This window comes from Eptatretus burgeri, chromosome 15, assembly GCF_056783735.1.
Source record: "Eptatretus burgeri isolate ZD-2024b chromosome 15, Ebu_testis_v1, whole genome shotgun sequence".
NCBI lineage: Eukaryota > Metazoa > Chordata > Myxini > Myxiniformes > Myxinidae > Eptatretus > Eptatretus burgeri.
Genome location: NC_140975.1, coordinates 60119218 through 60138912, shown reverse-complemented (window position 1 = coordinate 60138912; position 19695 = coordinate 60119218). Strand labels below are relative to the sequence as shown.

Here is a 19695-nt window from a genome sequence, read left to right as displayed (position 1 = left end):
AACCCATTCCATTCAGTCAATTCCCTTGGAGACGATAGATTTTTAATCCGGCTTCCCCCTAAAAATGGCTATTTTTTGGGTGGACGTAGCACGCCCTCATCCAGGAAAACACGACTAGACATTGATATCGAACACATAACCAAGTTTCATCAAGATCGGATCAAAGTGCACAGAGTTTCGCTCTGGACAGACAGACACACAGACAGATAGACACAGACACACAGACATAACGAATATAGTGGTCACTCTGGCTGGCGCTCGTGAACCAAAAAGAAGAGTCTCGTGCAATCTCTGTTGTGCAACATTTTAATAATTCCACCCATTACATACAAATAAAAATTATTCATCATCAGAATAACACTCATAAGCTTGTCCTTATGACAGGTGATAAACCGACATGGTTCAGAACAAAACATGTCGATGTCACGGGGACATGAACATTATCACCCATGAGGGTATATTGAACATAAACAATGGATTATTATGATAAACAATGACTCACCATCATCGGCACAAAACAATCCAACACCACGTTTATCATGTAACTCAACTCCATTAACTCATCTCAAACTTTGTTAAAGTGTATTAACATGGATGGTGATCATGTTTATATATTAAACAATTTTTTTTTACTCAGAATTAGATCAAATACACAGTACTGTGCAAAAAAGTTTGGGTTACAACAATGATAGTCATCCTTTTCGGGTAAATTGATCAAATTATTTGTGATTCGAGTCGAATGTGTTTATTATTGTAAATTAACAACCTTCATAAACCAAGGTGAAACAAACTGCTGAAGTGAATACCAAGAACGGTGTCATTTTATAGTATCGGTCAATACTTTGCGTGTCCACCCTTTGCCTTCTTCAATGCCATCACTCTATCGCCCATGCTTCGTGCATACGACTGAAGCACTTTTACATGAATGCTGTCGTACATTTTCACAGTTCTGTAAGGTTAGTTGGATTCCTTTTGGTCGTCTTTGTTTCCAGGTAATCCCATATAACCTTGATGGGACTCTGGGGTGACCATTCAAAAACTTGGAGCACACCAGCTGTAAGGAACTACATGGTGCTGCAGTATCTGCTTGTACTTCTCTTTTTTTTCAGCGTCCCATTGATTTTTAACAAGTTTTCCGACACCAGAAGTTGAGAGTGTCACTTTTAATGTAACATGGCTTTCTACAAGTCCTTATGGGTGTAGCCTGTGGACTGTGAGTGGTATAACTTAACTACAGGTCCTACAAAGGTGGATTACTGGACATGCATTACCTTGACAATAGCATCACCAACCAGTCATCGTCCCATTTGAGCGGCACCGTGGATATCGTCTTATCCTGATGGATGACAAGGCCAGATGACCATCGTGTTCAGCTGATGCCAGATTTCCTCCAGCAGCACAAGATCATTCGTTTACCACGGTCTTCAATGTCACCTGACTTCAACCCCTCAGTTCACCACTGGGCACACCTGGGTAGATTTCTTTGCAAGCTCAGCTGCACACCTCTGGAATATTTCAAGAGTTGGCCAGATTTCTGCAGGATGAGTGTAACCACCTACCCCAGGCAGATATTGGCAAGCTTATCAAACGTAAATGTCCTCATCTAATCTGCCTGCATCTCAATCTGCACTCAAAGGGATCTCTTGTTAGTTTCCACTGCACGTCACACTAATGTGGGACAAATTATGCAATATCCCATCTACAGAATGATTGTTTATTTTTGGACAATTTCATGCAAACGCCATCCAAATTTAATGTAAATTACAGAATAAATACTCCCTTCAGTGAATTCACTTCCAAACATGATGAATTAAACGTTTTTCAGTTTCCTGCTTTTCAGTCTGAATGTACTCAGCTTTTTGCAACAGTATATATGTCCATCACGAGACTTATGTATATGTGCCTGAAGTCACAGTCTGTTTGCACTTGCACTAATCCTGAGACGTCATTAAACTCCTCTCGTCAATGAGATACAAGATAAGTGAATCAATTATGAGGTCATTGGTCTTTTCCACTTGCCCACAGTGTCTCAACCTAAATCCCACTGTATCCAAGCCAGAAGGCTCGGGCTGTGATTAATAAAGGGTAAGGCTGGATTAACAATCCTGGCAGAGTGCAATATGTCATTGTAAACCAATCTGAGGAAATGAAAAATCGCATCTGAGAAACATTAACTTTTTCTCCAATGATGACACAACAATGATATAGTCTTCAATGGCCATTACATCCATAGTGTGCTGTAGTGTTTTAGGGCCTTCAGCCAAGCCTGGAGTAGTGACAGTGGCAGTCCAGCTTTGACATACAGCAGTGACTTGTCCCAGCAACTGAACAAGGCTGAAGTCAAGATGCCAAATTAAGTCACAGATACACCTTGGTGAAGTTTGTGATTGAAATCAAGCACAGTTGAGTTAAATCTCATTTTCTGTGGCCATTCCTAAAGGTGTTCCTGCTCCCTGATATTACATGGAATGGCGGACGATAGTTGGTTTGTTTGTTTGGAGGGATGGCAAAATTGATTGCTTTTCAAAAATAAACAAAGCCTGAAGTTAAAACCCAAATAGAATGTGACAATAAAAAATAATCACATCTAAATTTCAAGGACAAGACCAACATTCCACACCATTAGATCCTAACTTTCCAGTGTAACTGATAAGAGGGTTCTCCACTCCCCCTTCACCCTCACCCCCATTCCCCCCCCCCACCCCCCAACCAAAGGATTGCATGGAGTTCATCGTTCCTTATTGGAAGTTTTCTTTGTTAACCCAGAGCAAGGTTCGTGTATCATTTGGCCGACACTCGTATACGATTGCATTGAAGCTGTTTCCCCATTTGCAGTGATCCCGCTTCTGGTAATTGTAGAACTTGCACTGCCACACCGCTTCAAAATCTCCAATGTCTGCCAGCTGGAAATCGGTGAAAGGGAGAAAAACAACAATATTCACGAGCTTCACCAACAGGATGTAAATTGCTCATATTAAAATGAATTGTCAGAATCCCACTGTTCATATTATTTTCTGAATATTTGCAAGATTGAAATAGGCATGTTTTTGTAAGAATTAATACTGGAATGACTGTTGTACAACCTTTCTTACTCTCAGGGTACAGTATTCATTTCTACATCCTACGCTCATCTGCTTCCCGACTGTGGCCTGATCACAAAGAGCTTCAATGTAGGAGGGGCCATGAAACCCATCAACCAAAGTTTGCCAACCTTTGGTTGTTTGTTTGAGATCCTTTCAAAATGACGAGTGCCAACTACCAAGCAAAGATGCAGCACGTACCATTTTTAAAGTCTTTGGTATGACTCAGCCGAGGTCCCCCAGAAACAGAGCCGACACTCCAACCTATTATGCCACCAGGTCTGGGAGCATTTGTCCATTCTCTCCTAATGTCTCTGTAATTCACATCAAAGTACACTTCGTCTTCTTTCGTATGCAGCACAAGGCTGTGGGGTAGCATCATTGGCTGAGAGTGCGGCTGTGTGCTAATGCAACACCCTCTGCTGGTGAGGGCAGGAATTTGTAATTTGTTCATTGTGTCAGCGAGAGATCGCCTACTCTTCGCGAAGAACAAAGTGGGATCTTTAACATCCACCAACTAATGCTGGCAGATGGGACGCCCAGTTTTACGTCCATCCGAGGGACGGCACACACATTGATGAATCACCCTGCCTGTGAAACACCGCGATGGCCATTTATAGCTGGGTCAGGATTTAAACCCAGGCCAGACAGCTTAGAGGAAAGTGTGCATGCCACGAGGCACTGATGTCAACTCATGCCTTTGTTCTGTCATGTCATGTGATTTATGTGCGAGGTCCACAATGAGCCTTTGATCAATGTAAAACAACAATATTTTGAATTACAGGTAGCAAGCTGGCAAGTCACCCAATGAATGAAGTGACTGATCGAGCCCTGTTTTGAAACATTTTGTTTCTGACTACAAGGTAAACCTTATCCTGCCACACTGGATCCCACTGTGCACAAAAGGAGATGAGGATTGGAACAATCAGGAGGGTTATATCAAACAACCAAAACAGTTCCATGTCAATAGAAGGATAAATCGGCAGAAAGGGTCTCCTGCCATGCACAGCTGCACAATTCGGCATGGCGTGGTTCAACCCGTGCTGCAAAAAGAGCACAATCAACTCGAAATGAAAAAGAAGTGATCATCGATCAGGAATGGGTGCCAGGCCAATGGAAACCAGAAGAAAAGATTGTGCAAATTGCCTATAGTCCATGGAACAAGTTTATAAAAATTGGCGTTTTAGAGTTTGTCCCACGAACCAATTTTCAAGTGACTTCACTTCTCGCATCTCATATGTTATATCAGCTCCTTGTGTTTGTTCAATCCTACAGCACTCTTCTCCCATATGTTTCAAGATGCTGGCTCATCATAATATCATGTTCTCAAAACAATCTACAATCTTTCTTACTCTCAGGGTACAGAATTCATTTTTACATCCTACGCTCATCTGCTTCCCGACTGTGGCCTGATCCTAAAGCAAACCGGCAACAGATTGTCAATTTGGTGTTCCACAAGTCTTGATATGGATCTACAAATAAAATAATAATAATACGAGTTCCCTTCCAAGAAACGTCAACGCAAGAGGAGGCCATCAGGCTCACCAAAGCCTGCACTTTGGTTGCCAACATATGGTCGTTTGCATTGAAGCTGTTTCCCCAGATCTTCGCCAAAATCAAATCAAGCCACATTTCCAACTTGGCCTCCAAAACCAGTCACCAACTGGGCATCCTCCATTGTGCAAAGTCCTTCCTCGGCCCACCTGAGCTCCTGACCACATACATAATTTTGATGGAGTACTGCTCTCCCCTCTGGGCTGGTGCTCCTGCCTCTCACCTTTCTCAGCTTCACGCTGTGGAAACCAAGGCATTTAGGATCATTGGTGTCTCCCACGATGAGGCTGAGTCTTTGGGTCTCTCACTTTCTCACCGCAGGCAGGTCGGTGGTCTTTCTGTCTTCCACCGTCTCCTCTCCGGTCTTGCCAACCCCCCTCCCCCCGCTCTGTCTGTGATATGTCCCTTCCATATTTCCGCAGGGCAATCAAGGTCCGCCAGCAACCCCTTTCTGGTAAAACTACCAAAATCACGAATCACTGCTCACCTTCACTCTTTCATTCCTCTTTTTTCCGCCTTTGGAATAAACTCCCACACTCTCTTCAATCCCATTCTTCTCTCCAGGTCTTCAAAACAGCCTGTTCACCACCACCTCTTATCTTCCCCCATCCAATACCTCAATCTTTTCTACTCCTGTTAATCCACTCCAAACCCACCTCCGTCAAATTCCCTACTTTCCTTCCTGAAAGTCCCTGTCGTGCAAGGACCTGAAAGTCCCTGTGGTGTCCATCTTGTACACCCCCTGTTCCCCGCCCCATCCCTCTCCCTTCCACAGATCTCCTAATGTCTCTGTTCCCCACTGTTTTCTCCTTCCCTCTCCCGCCCCTCTTGTCTCCTGTCCCCCTTGTTGTGCGTTGTGTGTGTTAGCTCTCATACGAGCCTCGACATGGTGTACAAAAAAAAAATTCTTCCTTGTCACACACCCAGCCTGTCCACCAATAAAGATTGGTTGTCCATGCTCTATCCTTCAAAATGCTGAGCGTCAAGCAAGTAAGCAACAAATGCAATTTTAAAAGTCTTTGTTGCAACTCGGCCAGGGTTCAAACCACCAATTTCCCCGACTGAGAGTGGACTCTCAAACCATTACACCACCAGCTCTCGTTATATTCATTATGGAATACATCCGTCCGAATCTGTCTATAACTTTTTGAGATATTGTGCTATATATCGTTTCTGGCCCCATCTTTCAATGGTGAATATATTTATTTATTTATTCGTACGCAGCATGTAGCGACTTGGCTGCATCATTTTTCTGGGGGAACGGCCGTGACACTGATGCAATGCCCCCCTGTTACCAGTGAACTGGTACTCATTTGTCTGACCTCGGAAGGATTAAAGGCTGAATCAACCCACCTGGTGTTAATTCAACGATTCGTGCCATGGGCTTGAACTCAAGATCTTAAGCCAGGAACCGTAACCGCAAAACTAACACCATAATCATGGTCATGATGCGTTCACATATTCCTCGGTCATAAACTTACCTCTAAGACCTGTGTAATTCAGTCAGCACAACATGTACGGAGCATTGGACTTGAAGACCAAGTTGTAACATTTGGTTATCAAAGAAGAAGAGTGACTCATACAAGAGTCATCACATCTATAACGGTCTACAGCGACAGATACAATCTCTATACACCACCCTATCTAACATGTAGCTATCCGTGCCTGTTGTTTGTGTCCTTTATGACGTCCTTAAAAACAGTAAGCTTTCTTTTTGTAATGATATTCAATTTTATTTGGCTGCCAGGCAGGCAGAGTATAAATATTATCTCACTCCTCTCTGCGCATGTGCGATTATGACAAATTCAGAGACAAAGTACGATAAAATGAGAAGTACGGTATGGTATAAAGTATGGAAAAATGAGAAACTTGCCTTCCGATTTATGTTCAAAATATAACAACCAATTTAATCAAGTTGTTCCTCGATCATAAACTATCATAAACTGATAAGATGGACGGACGGATATCAACCAATTGTTTAACCACACTTTTCGCATCTTGTAGTAACTAGAATGGCACCCAGTAGAGCGCGTACCTCCACCAGGCTAACACAGTTTACTTTTTGTATCCCACTGATAGACAGGATCTGCATCTATCCAGTCAACCTGCATCTACCTCTTCCAAAATCTAGTCCGCTTGTTCTTGTCACCTACCCAAATTATTTTGTCATTTAACCCATCCATAACTTTTTGAAATATCATGCTATATATTGTTTTTTTTTTAATCTCATCTGTCAATGGTGAAGAATCCCTTTAAAAATTAAAAAAAATTCTCGTATCTGGATCCGGATCCGGATCTCCACAAAAATCAAATAAAGTCATCCTTCTCATACACCTAACCTGTCCTCCAAGTTTCGTCTGAATCCGTCCATAACTTTTTGAGATATCATGCTATATATATACTGTAGCGTTTATGGCCCTATTGTTGCGAATCTGGAAGCCATGAACACACAACAGCCAGAGTCCCTATAGATAAGTTATATCGGTAAGTATGTGTTTCTAGTTAGAATCCATCCCCTGTGTCGAATGGGAAATAAATGTTCGTGCGCTGCGGAGTTCTTTTGATAGTCAGGCTTTTCTTTTACATTTTTGCATCACTTGCAACTACAACAACACCTTCGCTCCATCCTGACGCCACAACGCTCGCGGTGGGCAGAGTTCAAGATGGACTTGGCGTCTCTCTCGACCAATCAGAGAGATGCGAGCGAGTTTGCCGTCAGTCGGCCAATGAGAACCAACGCAGGACAATATTACTCCTCTTCCTGTTTGAGGGGCGGTCCGCCGTGACGCCCACCACGCCCCCCCCCTGGTCCAATCAGCAGACTTGGCGCCCCTTTTGGCCAATCACGGGGGCAATGAGCGCATTTGCGCGTCAAAACCATCCAGTGAGGGAGAGCAGGTCAGAGGAGGCAGCTCCTCCCCTCTGGAGAAGGAGTGAATAATTGTTCGGCGCAATCCGACTGGTAGAGAGTTGGTTTTGATCTGCCGGATCACCCCAGATCGCCTGGCCTTGCCTGCTGGCGCTCGCTGCCTCGTCCGCGCTCGCGCTGGTTGATGTCCGCCCTTCATCCTCCGTCCTGGGTACTTGGAGTGGCATCGTGTTTGCGGGTTCGAGTCCCGCTGGTCCAGGACATCGAAGACCACACGAGGTGGACAGGTCCAAAATAACTCTGGTTTCCAGCTCATCTTCCCTCGAGCTGGGAACCTTAAATAAATACCATACGGGGTCCATTTCTTTGGGTGTCTGTCTGTGTGCAGGCCTGTCTTGTCAAGTAGAATGGTTAAGTACTTTTGCTTGTACATTATTTACATTTCATATTCGGTTGTAATCTGCTCTTTGTCTCCCTTCCCGGTTTTTGCCAATTATTATTGTAAATAAATACCCCTCTTGTTAAATGTATCAGCTCGTTTCTGTGCTTCTTTCATTGGCTTAGCACGGTGCGTGTTGGGAAATTGGGAAGCGGCAAATTGTGCATTTGGTCCGGCGCGGCTCTGGTAACTTCGCTCGGTTACGCCGGATCCAAGCCGTTACGCGCGACGCGGATCGGACAGAGTCGGCCGAGGGTGTGGTTTCCCCGGTAGTTGGACGGCGTGAGTACTTAGGTAAATTGTAGTTAGACAAGTGGACCCTACCTCACGCCGTCAAAATATTGTCGACCACGGTCCTGTAAGGGGCCCGTGCCTTTCGGAGTTCGCCAAGAAGCACGATCGAGATTCCGGGTGTTCGGTGGAGCCGACTCTACTGCTCCACCTAGCGGTCGTGCTCGCCACGGAAACTCGGCCCCACAACACTATCTCTCAATGGTGAAGAATCACCGAAGAAATTAAAGTACCTGGATCCAGATCCTTATCTTCATCAAAATCTAATCAATTCAACCTTTTCCCAAATCCGACATATGATATCCATAAAGTTTCATCCGAATCCGTCCATAACTTTTTGAGATATCTTGCTCACAGACAGACAGACAGGGGTGAAAGCATATCCTCCTTCCACCTTCGGTGGTGGAGGTAGAGTTGGAAGGACTATACCGAAACTCCATAGAAACGAGATAACAAGACGATGCCAACCTTCAAAGAAAGAGAATATGAGGAAGAACTAATCGTGATAAAATGTGAGCTAAGTAGATCCCTGAAAGAGCTGGCAAATGGAAAAGCACCAGGTGCTGATGAAATACCAACAGAAGTCATTAAGGTAGTTGAGGAGGAAGCGATCAAAATTTTAACAGCTGTCTGTCCACAGATCTGGAGCAGGATTGTATGGCCTAAAGGTGGAAGCAAATGCCAAAGAAAGAGGATCCAAGAGAATGTTCAAATGTCTGAACCATTGCCTTGATTCCACGTGTAAGCACGATATCACTAAAGATCATTCAACACAGAATTGAAGATTTCATTCAGCGATAAATGCCCGAATAAGTAGTTATGAAGGTAATATGTCGTTCATGGTTTATGTTGCCATATCATCTTAAGGGGATGGGAGGGGGGCCTGGGGGAAAGGTTGGTCAAAAGGTCAAGTGGTCCAAAACTGCAATTTATACACTACTCAGTACTCTGGCAAAATTCTGTATTCCAGGCCATCCACCACTGGGAAGAGCAATGGCAAACCATTCAGTGTATGTATTACATGCCGAGTGAGTGTTTCAGCAGCACCCACGCTTTGGAAAGAGCAAAGCCGTGAATGTAATAGAACGATATTTAAAGGAAATCTGCATATATGTATGTATATATTTACTTTTCCACTTTGCGTCCAAAATCGTATATGGCCATCAAATATTTATATGGCTAACAATAACTAAAATGGACATATTAATGCAGTACTGTGAATACAATTTGAACCTGGAAACATTGCAAGATGATAGTATGCTTGAGCCATGAACAATAAATAGGCCAAACAATTTGATATTTATTTTGGTGCAGATTGACACAAAAGATGGACTATGTTGTGTTTTTATGAATGAATACCCCCGAATGAAAATCCTTGTGATGGTGTTGTCCTGACAACCAGGCAATCACTATGGCAACTGGTATTAAATATACCTCGGCAAGGCATTGTGCATAGCAGTTATCACCCATGGGACTCGGCATATTGGATTACACATTATTTTTAAATCCATGTGTTTTAATAGATTAATGGCATGCAAACAAAGTTGCGACGTTTGTTACTGCACAGATAAAATGTTTTCCGTTCGCTGTATATCGAAAGGCATTAAAAACACCAATTAAACACTCATCACTCTAATAGATCACGTGATACTTTGTCATATTACATTTGTTTGATGCAAATCATTCAGCACATGGCATAAAGTGAAATAATCACTGGAGTTGTATTTCGGAATCTATATTAGTGGGTTTTACTTAGTTAATCTCAATATGTAAAATTCTTTACAAACATCCTGTGAAATTGTTCGCATCTGATTTGGTATTTTACCAAAATTTTCTGAATGTGTTGACCGATAGATATTGTCGCGTTAAACGGGGTCCGTTAACACGGATTGATCGAGCCGGGGGTACGGCCCTCGCGAGTGGCCAAAAGTCACCAGTAGAATACTTCTTATGATTAAAATGGTTTATTCAAAAAAAATAAGAAGGAGATATGGGAAGTGGAGACAATGATACCGGGAAAGATGTGGCACGTGCAGACAAAAAAATGGGGGAGGTGAGACATGAAAAACGGAACTTGTGTACAAGAAGAGATAAAGCTTAACCCAACGATGGTATCAAAATACCAGACTCAAATGACAAAGGGGGGAACAGAACATGTAGGAACTTGTGACTGGCACGAGCTGGTTATGGCTCCACCACAATGATGTGGTCGTACAGGTCGGTGCGGCGTGCGGCTCAGGGAGCGATAGTAAAAAGAAATGGCGATGTGGGAGGTGAGATGAGAAGGATGTCTCTTCCCTGTAGGATGAAGCAGAGAGTGTGAAGAGATGTTATTACTGGATCTCAAAAGCCCCAACTGCTTTGCACAGCGTGGCCACAGCCCATGTAAACTATAGGACTGCCTTTACAGGTGGCAGAGCTCTGCAGCCAACCTCGCTGTGGTGGCTTACAGTGCTCTGGCCAAACAGTTCGTGATGGTGGGTCGTTTAAAACACACAGCGCTTTCTGTGCCTTTTGTGCCCACAAGTTCTTGCCTGGCCTTGCCTGAAAACAGGAGGTTTTACACGATACAATCTTACTCTATTCTGCAGTTAAAGAGATACTCACTGCTTCCTCAGTACATGTTTTATAAGACGACTTACTCCTGACAAATATCCCGTTACAAAGAGAAACTAACCTACCTTATTTATGTGATCACATGGTCCATGTTAAAATCTTCGCACAATTTATATATGGATCCCCCCCACCTCTTCCACATAACAATATTTAGGGCAGGTAACATAGCGCAGAGGTAGTGTATATAAGTATTTTGATTCAGGAGGATGTCATTTGACCCATCAAGCCTACATACTCACCTTTGAACTCATCTTGGTTACATTCCTGACTCAACGATAAGCTGTCATCCTGGTTTTTCAGAGTCAGGGTGTTGCATCATTGAGTACGCAGTCAAACTTGGACCCCTCTGTCAGCATTGGTTGTTGGTGAATGTTAAGGATTCCATGTTGTCTTTTTCAAGAGTAGGCCATTGTGTATCTGTACCACAGCCAAATTCCAAATTTCTCCTCCAACCCGTCGCCCCATTACATTGGCGAGGTAACCAGTCGTACGCAGGCGTGACCTTCAGTCAGCACAACATGTGCGGAGCATTGGACTTGAAGACCAAGTGGTAACATTATTATTTATTTATTTATTTATTTATTTATTTTGTATACCTTGGTCGAGGCTCGTATGAGAGCTAACACACAACTCACAGCAAGGAGGCATGAGACAAGAGGGGCGGGAGTGGAAGGAACAAAACAGTGGGGAACAGACACATTAGGTGAACTGTGGAAGGGAGAGGGATGGGGATGGGACGGGGAACATGGCGAAGAGAAGATGGACATTTCAGGGACTTTCAGGAAGGAAAGTAGGAGAAATGAAGGAAGTGGGCTTGGGTGGATTATCGGGGGTAGAAAAGATCGAGGATTTGGATGGGGGAAGATAAGAGGTGGTGGTGAACAGCTGTTTTGAAAGCCTGGAGGGAAGAATGGGAAAGAATAGAGTGAGGAAGATTATTCCAAAGGTGGGAAAAAAGAGGAATGAAAGAGTGAAGATGAGCAGTGATTCGTGATTTTGGTAGTTTTACCAGAAGGGGGTTGTTGGCGGACCTTGAGCGCCCTGTGGAAATGTGGTGGGGACAAATCGCAGAGAGAGCAGGGGGGGGAAGGCTGGAGAGGAGTCGGTAGAAGACAGAAAGACCACCGACCAACCTGCGGTGATTGAGTGAGAGGCCCAAAGGCTCAGCTTCATTGCGGGAGATGCCGATGATCTTAAATGCCCTGGTTTCGACAGCGTGAAGCCGAGAAAGGTGGGAGGCAGGAGCACCAGCCCAGAGGGGAGAGCAGTACTCCATCAGGCTACGGACAAAAGCTTTGTAAGTGGTCAGGAGCTCAAGAGGGCCGAGGAAGGACTTAGCACGACGGAGGATTCCCAGTCGGCGACTGGCTTTTGAGGCGAGGTTGGAAATGTGACTTTCCCAGGAAAGGTCATGGCAGATAGTGAGACCTAGAAGCTTGAAAGAAAAGACTTCTTCCAGAGGATTGTTGAGAAAGTGGATTGGGGGGTTTTGTAAACGGTCCTTTCGAAGAGACATAGTGAGAGTGTGAGATTTGTCTGGATTGAAAGACATGTTCCACGTGTTGGACCAGTTTGTGATTTTATCCAGATCTGCAGTGAGTGAAGAAGCTGCTGCTTGCCGGTCTGAGGGATGACAGATGGTACGGCAGAGGGTGGAGTCGTCGGCAAAGAGAAATAGAGGATTTTCCAGAGAGTCCGAGAGATCATTGATGAAAACCAGAAAAAGAACAGGGCCCAGAACGCTACCTTGAGGAACTCCAGCCTGCACAGGAAGAGGGGATGAAAGAACTCCATTTAGGGCCACACGTTGACTGCGACAGGAGAGGAAGTCTGCGAGCCATGAGTGGAGATGGCCTTGAATACCATGGGAAGAGAGTTTGGTGAGTAGGGCAGGGTGCCAGACTGTGTCAAAAGCACGTGATATTCCAGGGATACGGCTCGGATTTCCTGTCTGGCATTGAGGACCTCCATCCATTGATGGGAGAGCAGAAGCAGCATATCCAGGGTAGAGTGACCTGGTCTGAAACCAAATTGATGATTGGAAATCAAGCCATTGGAGAAGAGGAAGGATTTCATATCTGAGGCGATGATGGATTCCATCACCTTGCTGATGATTGGGAGAAGGCTGATTGGTCTGTAGTTATAGGGATCTGTTTTTGCACCTTTTTATGCAGGGCAGTGATGTTAGCAGATTTCCAAGCAGATGGCAGATGACCTTGGGCAAATGAGAGGGTGAATAGAACAGAGAGAGGGTGAGCAAGAGCAGAAGAGCAGGCTTTGAGGACACGTGGGCTGATGCCGTCTGGACCGGTTGCAGAATCTGACTCGAGGGTTGAAAGCAAGCTCTCCACCTTGTCAGGAGAAAAGGATACAGAGTCCAGGGACAGTTGGGTGCGACTGGGTAAAGTGGGTAGAGATAGTGATGGGTTTAGGACACAAGATTTAGCTGCAAACACCGAGTTTAGACATTCAGCTTTATCACGTGTAGAATCAGCAGTGCGGCCATTTGAGGTAAGGGAGGGGATGGAGGGGGAACATACACCAGAAACAGATTTGATTAAACGCCACCAGGATTTTGAGGAGGGAGAGAGGTTTGAGAGTTCAGACTTGAGATGAGAAAGATGTTGTTTTCTGGCTCTCCTAAGGGTAGATACACACTTGTTCCGAGCTTTGTGGAAAGAACTGAGATTGCCCTCAGTTGGGTTTGCTTTCCATGAGGCAAAGGCAAGTTGTTTCAGGACAACTGCCTCGCCACAAGCTTCAGTAAACCAAGGGCGGGAGGAAGGGTAAGACAACTGAACACGAGAGGGGATAAATCTGTGCATGAGGGAGAGCAAGTTTCTTTGAAAGAATTCCCAGGATGAGTTGATGTTTGAGAAAGTAGTGATAGGAGACCAGTCTGTAAGTTTGATGACTGCTCGGAGACCCTGCCAGTCGGCTTGAGTGAAATGCCAGACTCGACGGCGGTGAGGTGGTTCTCTGATAATAGCCAGAGAGATGTCCACTTTGACAAGGACGTGGTCAGAAGAACCAATTGGAGCGAAGGAAGAGCAGCAGATATTGTCAGGGAAATTTGTCAAAATCAGATCCAGAAGAGATGGAGTACCATTGGTTGAGATCCGGGTCGGGAAGTTGACCGATTGAGTCAGTCCCAATGAGTCGCAGAAAGCTTTTGCTGAGGTGCCATGGCAGGTGAGAGAGGTACCCACACCGAGCCAACTGGCGTGATGACAATTGAAGTCACCACATAAGAGGAAGAGAGAGTTTGGATGAGAAGATAGAAGATGGTCCATGTTTTCGGATAGTGAGATGTAGATGGAGTCATCACTGTTCGGTGGACGGTACAGTACACATATAAACATGAGGTGGGAGTGGAGGGGAAGCCGAAGCCAGAGGTATTCCTGGGGGTGTGGGGTAGTGAGAGCAGTGCATGGAGAGTGAGGAATAGAGTCTTTGATGAAGAGAGCAACACCTCCACCAGGACGAGGCTCAGGTCTGTCATACCGTAAGAGGGAGTAGCCAGGGAGAGATACTTGGGAGTCAGACACGTCTTGGGAGAGGAAAGTTTCTGTTAGGCAGATAATGTCTGGTTTGTCAATGGCAACCTGTATGGAAAGATCTGAAAGGTTTGAGCGAAGGCCCCGGATATTTGAGGTCCACACTTTTAATGAAGAGGAAGGGGAGGAGGCTTTGGGTGCAGGAGGTGGAGGGGGAGGGGGAGGGTAGGACAAGGGACGAGGGGGCAGGTAAGGAGGGTTGCTGAAGGAGTGTGGGGTATTGCAGAACAGCGAGGGGAGGGGCCGAATGAGGAGAAAAGGCTCTGTGGTGCTGGGGGAGAGGGGGGACAAGAGACAAGGAAGAAGGCAGTTGAGGATTTGAGGAGGTGGAGTGAAGAGATGGAGGTGAGAGGGCAGTGGAGGGAGGCAGGTTGGTGGATGAGAGGGGGGCAACTTTGAGAAGGAAGAGTGAGGGGGATGAAAGGTGGGAGAAAGGTGAGGGGGGATTTTTGAGAGAGGTGAGAGGGAGGCTTGGAGGAAGAAGAGTGGGATGGTTGCTTTGAGAGTGAGAGTGAGGGGTGAGGGGGTGAGTTGGCACTGAATTTGGAAAAAAGAATGGTTGATGGAAAGCGAGCATCCATGGCAAACTGTGGTTTTTAAAAGTTTTAGGTCAGAGATGCGATTTAACACAATTCTTGATGGATGCAATGAAGGCGAATTCAGAGCATGGAGAGAAGAAGCGCTGTAATAGTTGGATTTTTTAGGCAAGGAATGAAGGAGAGGTCGAAATGAGAGCAGTCTGTTAAAATAGCAGAAGAGTAGTGCATTGTGAAACAGTAAAGAGTACCACATGTGTGAGAGAGGAAGATGAAGCATTATAAGATCGTTTTTGTTGTTAAAAATAATGTATGAGAGAGTTCAACAGATTAGGTCATGGAAGTGTAAAAAAAAAAAAAATCGAGGAAGACGAGGAGGAAGTTAAGAGGAAGAAGAAGAAGCAGAATCGGGAGAAGGTGAGCGTGTTGTTGTTGTAGGTTTTTTTTTTTTTTTTTTTTGTTTTTTTTTTTTTATTTTTTTTTTTTTTTTTTTTTTGAGATAAGAAAGAGATTAGTTGGGAGAATGGGGGATGTTTGGAAAGTGGGGAGGATCAAAATTGAAGGTAATGGGGAGGATAGAAAATGAAGGTAATGGGGAGAAAAAACAAACAACAAAAAAAAAACGATCGAACACCGAGTGGAACCGGTAGGCCTCAAGCCTACGCCTAGGCCTCAAGCACAGGTAAGAACGTCGACAAAAAATACTCACAAAATAGCACGATTTTTGAAACAAAACCGAACTAGCAACACACAGTAACATGTAGGTGAGAAAATTAAACAGTTAAAACGGGACAAATAACAACCGGAAACTTAGCTTTGAGAAGTCAGCAGGGAGCCCCAAAGGAGACCTCTCGCTGCTCAAAACCGGAACCGGAACATTTGGTCCTCAAAGAAGAATGGTGACTCATCATCACATCTATAACGGTCTACAGCTACAGATACAATTGATTCTTCGTTAACAATGCTTTTATAGACAGGAGTGCATAATACCTGTGGTTGACTTCATAGAATAAGAAATATTGTTATAATTTCTGCATGGGTGAAACTGCAGAACTTTTGAAAAAAGGAAAGTAATGAGCTAAACGACTCCTTACTACAAGGGTGCAGTCCTTACAGTGTAAGTCAGAGCATTCACTACCCCCCTTGTGTTTGCTGCTCATTTTGTTTTATTTTACTTGGCGGATACTGGACTCCTTAATGCCACAATGTCTGCCCAAAAGACCTCGCCTGGTACCCTCTGTTGTGTGCTCATGGTGGCCATTTTGATTGGATTATATTTCCTGTATCAAGTTGGTTTTCATTATTTCGGATGATGAGTGTACTTTATTTATTTATTTATACGCTCGTTTTCATGTCTGACTATCTTTTGGCCCAGGATTCTCCATTTTTGTTGTCTTGCGCCTTCTTATGATGAACTGTTATTCTGTAAAGACACATTTGGTGTGGTAGCCGGCCATTGCAGACTGAGCGCGTGAGAAACCATTTTGTCGTGGCTTCAATGGAAAATCCCCAGGGAAAGTTAAAATTGGTGATGTCCTCTTAAAAGAGACCAACGGAATTAACAATTCCAACCACCCCCTCCAGCAGGAGTCAGTAAACACCCACCATGCCACATGTGACGTGTACAAAGGAAAGTTGCAAGTCGTCATAAACAAATGAGTTGTAAAATATTGATTATATTTGCATTTATAACACCAGTCCCTGTGCTAGCCACACATTTCTCATCCCCACTCCTCCCACCAGTGAAACTGGGACAAGAGCCTGACGGATTTATTTAATAGGGTGGTGGTGGTGGTGCTTGGTGCAGCACAAGCATTATGAGCCAAATGGCCTCCCCCTGCCTTAAAGTTTCTTCTTAAGATTTATTGGCCTCGTATCGATGTGGTCACAAAGTTCATCGCAACTAACAGGCATTAGCAGGTTTTGTGTTTGTGTGCAGCAGAATCGCATCTTTACTTTTAGTTGCTTTGTCAGTTGGAGAGACAGCTATAGTATCATTGGAACGGAGAAGCGAAGGAAAGGTAGTACGACAGAAGTTGTTCAAGATACTTTTGGCTAAACACCAGAAAGACCTATTCCATCCATCCATTCATTGGGACCATACTCTGAACAGAGCATTGGTGCTGCCTAAAGCAGTCTCAAGGGCTGTTGGGCACAATCCTGGACGGGTCGCCACTCCGACGCAGGATACCAGCAAGCTGGTACTCATTTTGCTGACCTCGGAAGGATGACAGGCAGCGTCAACCCCACCTGGTATTAATTCAACAGCCAAGTGGGATTTGAACTCGGGATCCAAGGATCGCAAGCCAGAAAGACCGATGAGTGAAAGAATAGGAGATGGTTTTTTTTGGATAAAGAAATGCTCCACGTCACGAATAACATATTTGCGAAGATTTTGAGCGGAAATAAAGACTGAATGCGAGTCAGAGGAAGAAGACTTTTTCCAGGTCTGATATGCACAAATGGTTGAACCAGGAATTATAACAAGAGATAATCTTTCAAGAGAATGGGATATAAGCCTCCATGCCTGCAACTATGACCTCACCCATACACTCTGCACAGGGAGAGAGAGAGAGAGAGAGAGAGAGAGAGAGAGAGAGAGAGAGAGAGAGAGAGAGAGAGAGAGAGAGAGAGAGAGAGAGAGAGAGAGAGAGAGAGAGAGAGAGAGAGAGAGAGAGAGAGAGAGAGAGAGAGAGAGAGAGAGAGAGAGAGAGAGAGAGAGAGAGAGAGAGAGAGAGAGAGAGAGAGAGAGAGAGAAAGGGGCAGTAATCCTCCCAAGGAAAATCAAAATAGAATTTCCATAAGTCACTGCAGCTATTAAAGTGCCAATACTGCCATTTTGAGAAAGCAGTTCGAGGAGTGCTCAGTGAAGAAACATTTACAAGAGTGTGGAAAGAGAAACCAGTCAGGGGTGAAATTGTATAGCCATAACGCAACAGATTGGAGGTGAAAAACAGGTCCGCAGTATTGGGTAATCCGTTACACTGGGTATCCTGTCGTGATGATCTGGAATACGGATATAGTGGTTGATAATTTCCTCCAAATCATTAAGACTTGAAACTTGAAGAGCTTCATTGCACTTCCTCCTGCCCCCAACATCTGTGTGGGAAGACTTCAACCACTCCCTGTGGTGTACATTGAAGGCTCCTAAATATAGGACTTCAGCTTTTGGGTGAGAGGATGTCATGGCCTCATGGCAGGAATTTAGACAGTCAAAGAAAGTTGGAAAGTTAGTTACTTGACCATATGTAATCAACCACATGGGAAGAAACCTTCCTTCTTTTAAACCTTCTGATTATGGGTTTGTGCAATTCATCGGCTAAGTGGAAAGCAAACACGAATTGTATTTTTTTTTTTTGGTCCTCAGTCGTGACATCATCAAAGCTTGAAAATTTATCACCTCCACCACCGAAGGTGTAGGAGGTTATGTTTTCACCCCTTTCTGTCTGTTTGTTACTTGCAAAATCAAAGATTTTTCACGTATATTCATCAGTCTATTTTGTTATTCTGTCTGTCTGTTTGTGTGTTTGTGTGTTTATCTGTTTATCGCCTACAGGTCACAATTTTCAACCGATCTTCATGAAACTTCACCACATGGTCGAGTTTACAATAAGAAAGAAGTCTATTGTTTTTGAGGTCAAAAGGTCAACATCTGCCAAAGGGCAACAACTTCGGTGGGATTTCTAAATTCCTCAATTTTCATACGATTGACTTGAAATTTGAAGATGATTTTTCTTTCAGGTCAATGAATTCAACCAGCCAATTATTTTTGAGGTCAAGATAGACCAAAAGGTCAACATCAGCCCAAGGTCAACAACTATGGCGGTATTTCTAAAATCGTCAATTTTCATCCGATTGACTTGAAATTTGAAGATTTATATTTCCGGTCATTGAATTCAACCACCAATTATTTTGGAGGTCCACATTGGCCAAAAGCTCAACATAGGCCGAATTTCTAAAATCGTCAATTTTCATCCGATTCACTTGGAATTTGAAGAGGAGTTGCACATTTGGTCATTGAATTCAACCACCAATTATTTTTGAAGGAAAATTTGTTTCATGGATTTTGCAAGTATCGTGCTCTGCATGACGTCTTCTTATTTGTTTGTCTGTTTGTTTGGTTGTTTATGTGCAGGATATCTCAAAAAGTTGTGGACGGATCCAGATGAAATTTTGTGGACAGGTTGGGTGTGTGACAAGGACGAAGATCCGGATCTGGCGACTATAATTTTTTCAGTGATTCTTCACCATTTTGAGATAGGGCCAAAAATGATATAGTGCTGTATAACAGGATATTTCAAAAATGTAATGGGCATGATATGTTCTCGTGGATCAGGCATTGCGTGGTGGAGGTATGCGCTCTACATTGTACCCTTCTAGTTTTTAAGGTGTATTACATCTAGAATTCCCAAGCCCATTTTAATTGAGCACTTATCCATGTTTTTTGTTTTTATTTTTACAATAAGCTTGTCCGCCTTTTCTCTTAATGCTGGATTTCATATCAAGGATGAATTATAAAACATCTCTCAATGGGCTTCATGTTTTTCATCTCACGTCGTGCTGTTAACATATCCAATACAGTATCAGGTTTCATACAAATGTCACCAAAGGGTGACAAGGTCAGAGGAAATAAAATACAGGACACCCAGGCACCAGTCAAGCAGGCTGGTTGGGGCCCATTGTGAGGGTACATGTTATTATGGGAAGTGTACTTTCGTACGTTTCATTTTGTAAACAAAATTATTGTCAATGC

General features: G+C 44.0%; 1 protein-coding gene across 2 annotated transcripts in view; it reads right to left on the bottom strand.

Annotated features, from left to right (window-relative positions):
• Window positions 1-288: 288 nt before the first annotated feature.
• CNRIP1 (cannabinoid receptor interacting protein 1) overlaps window positions 289-19695 on the bottom strand; it is a 58284-nt gene continuing 38877 nt past the window's right edge. For both annotated transcript variants that reach the window (XM_085856239.1, XM_085856237.1), the window contains one exon: window positions 289-2903. In XM_085856239.1, the coding sequence (XP_085712365.1) occupies window positions 2739-2903 (165 nt within the window). In that variant the 3' untranslated portion in view covers window positions 289-2738. The remainder of the gene's footprint in view (window positions 2904-19695) is intronic.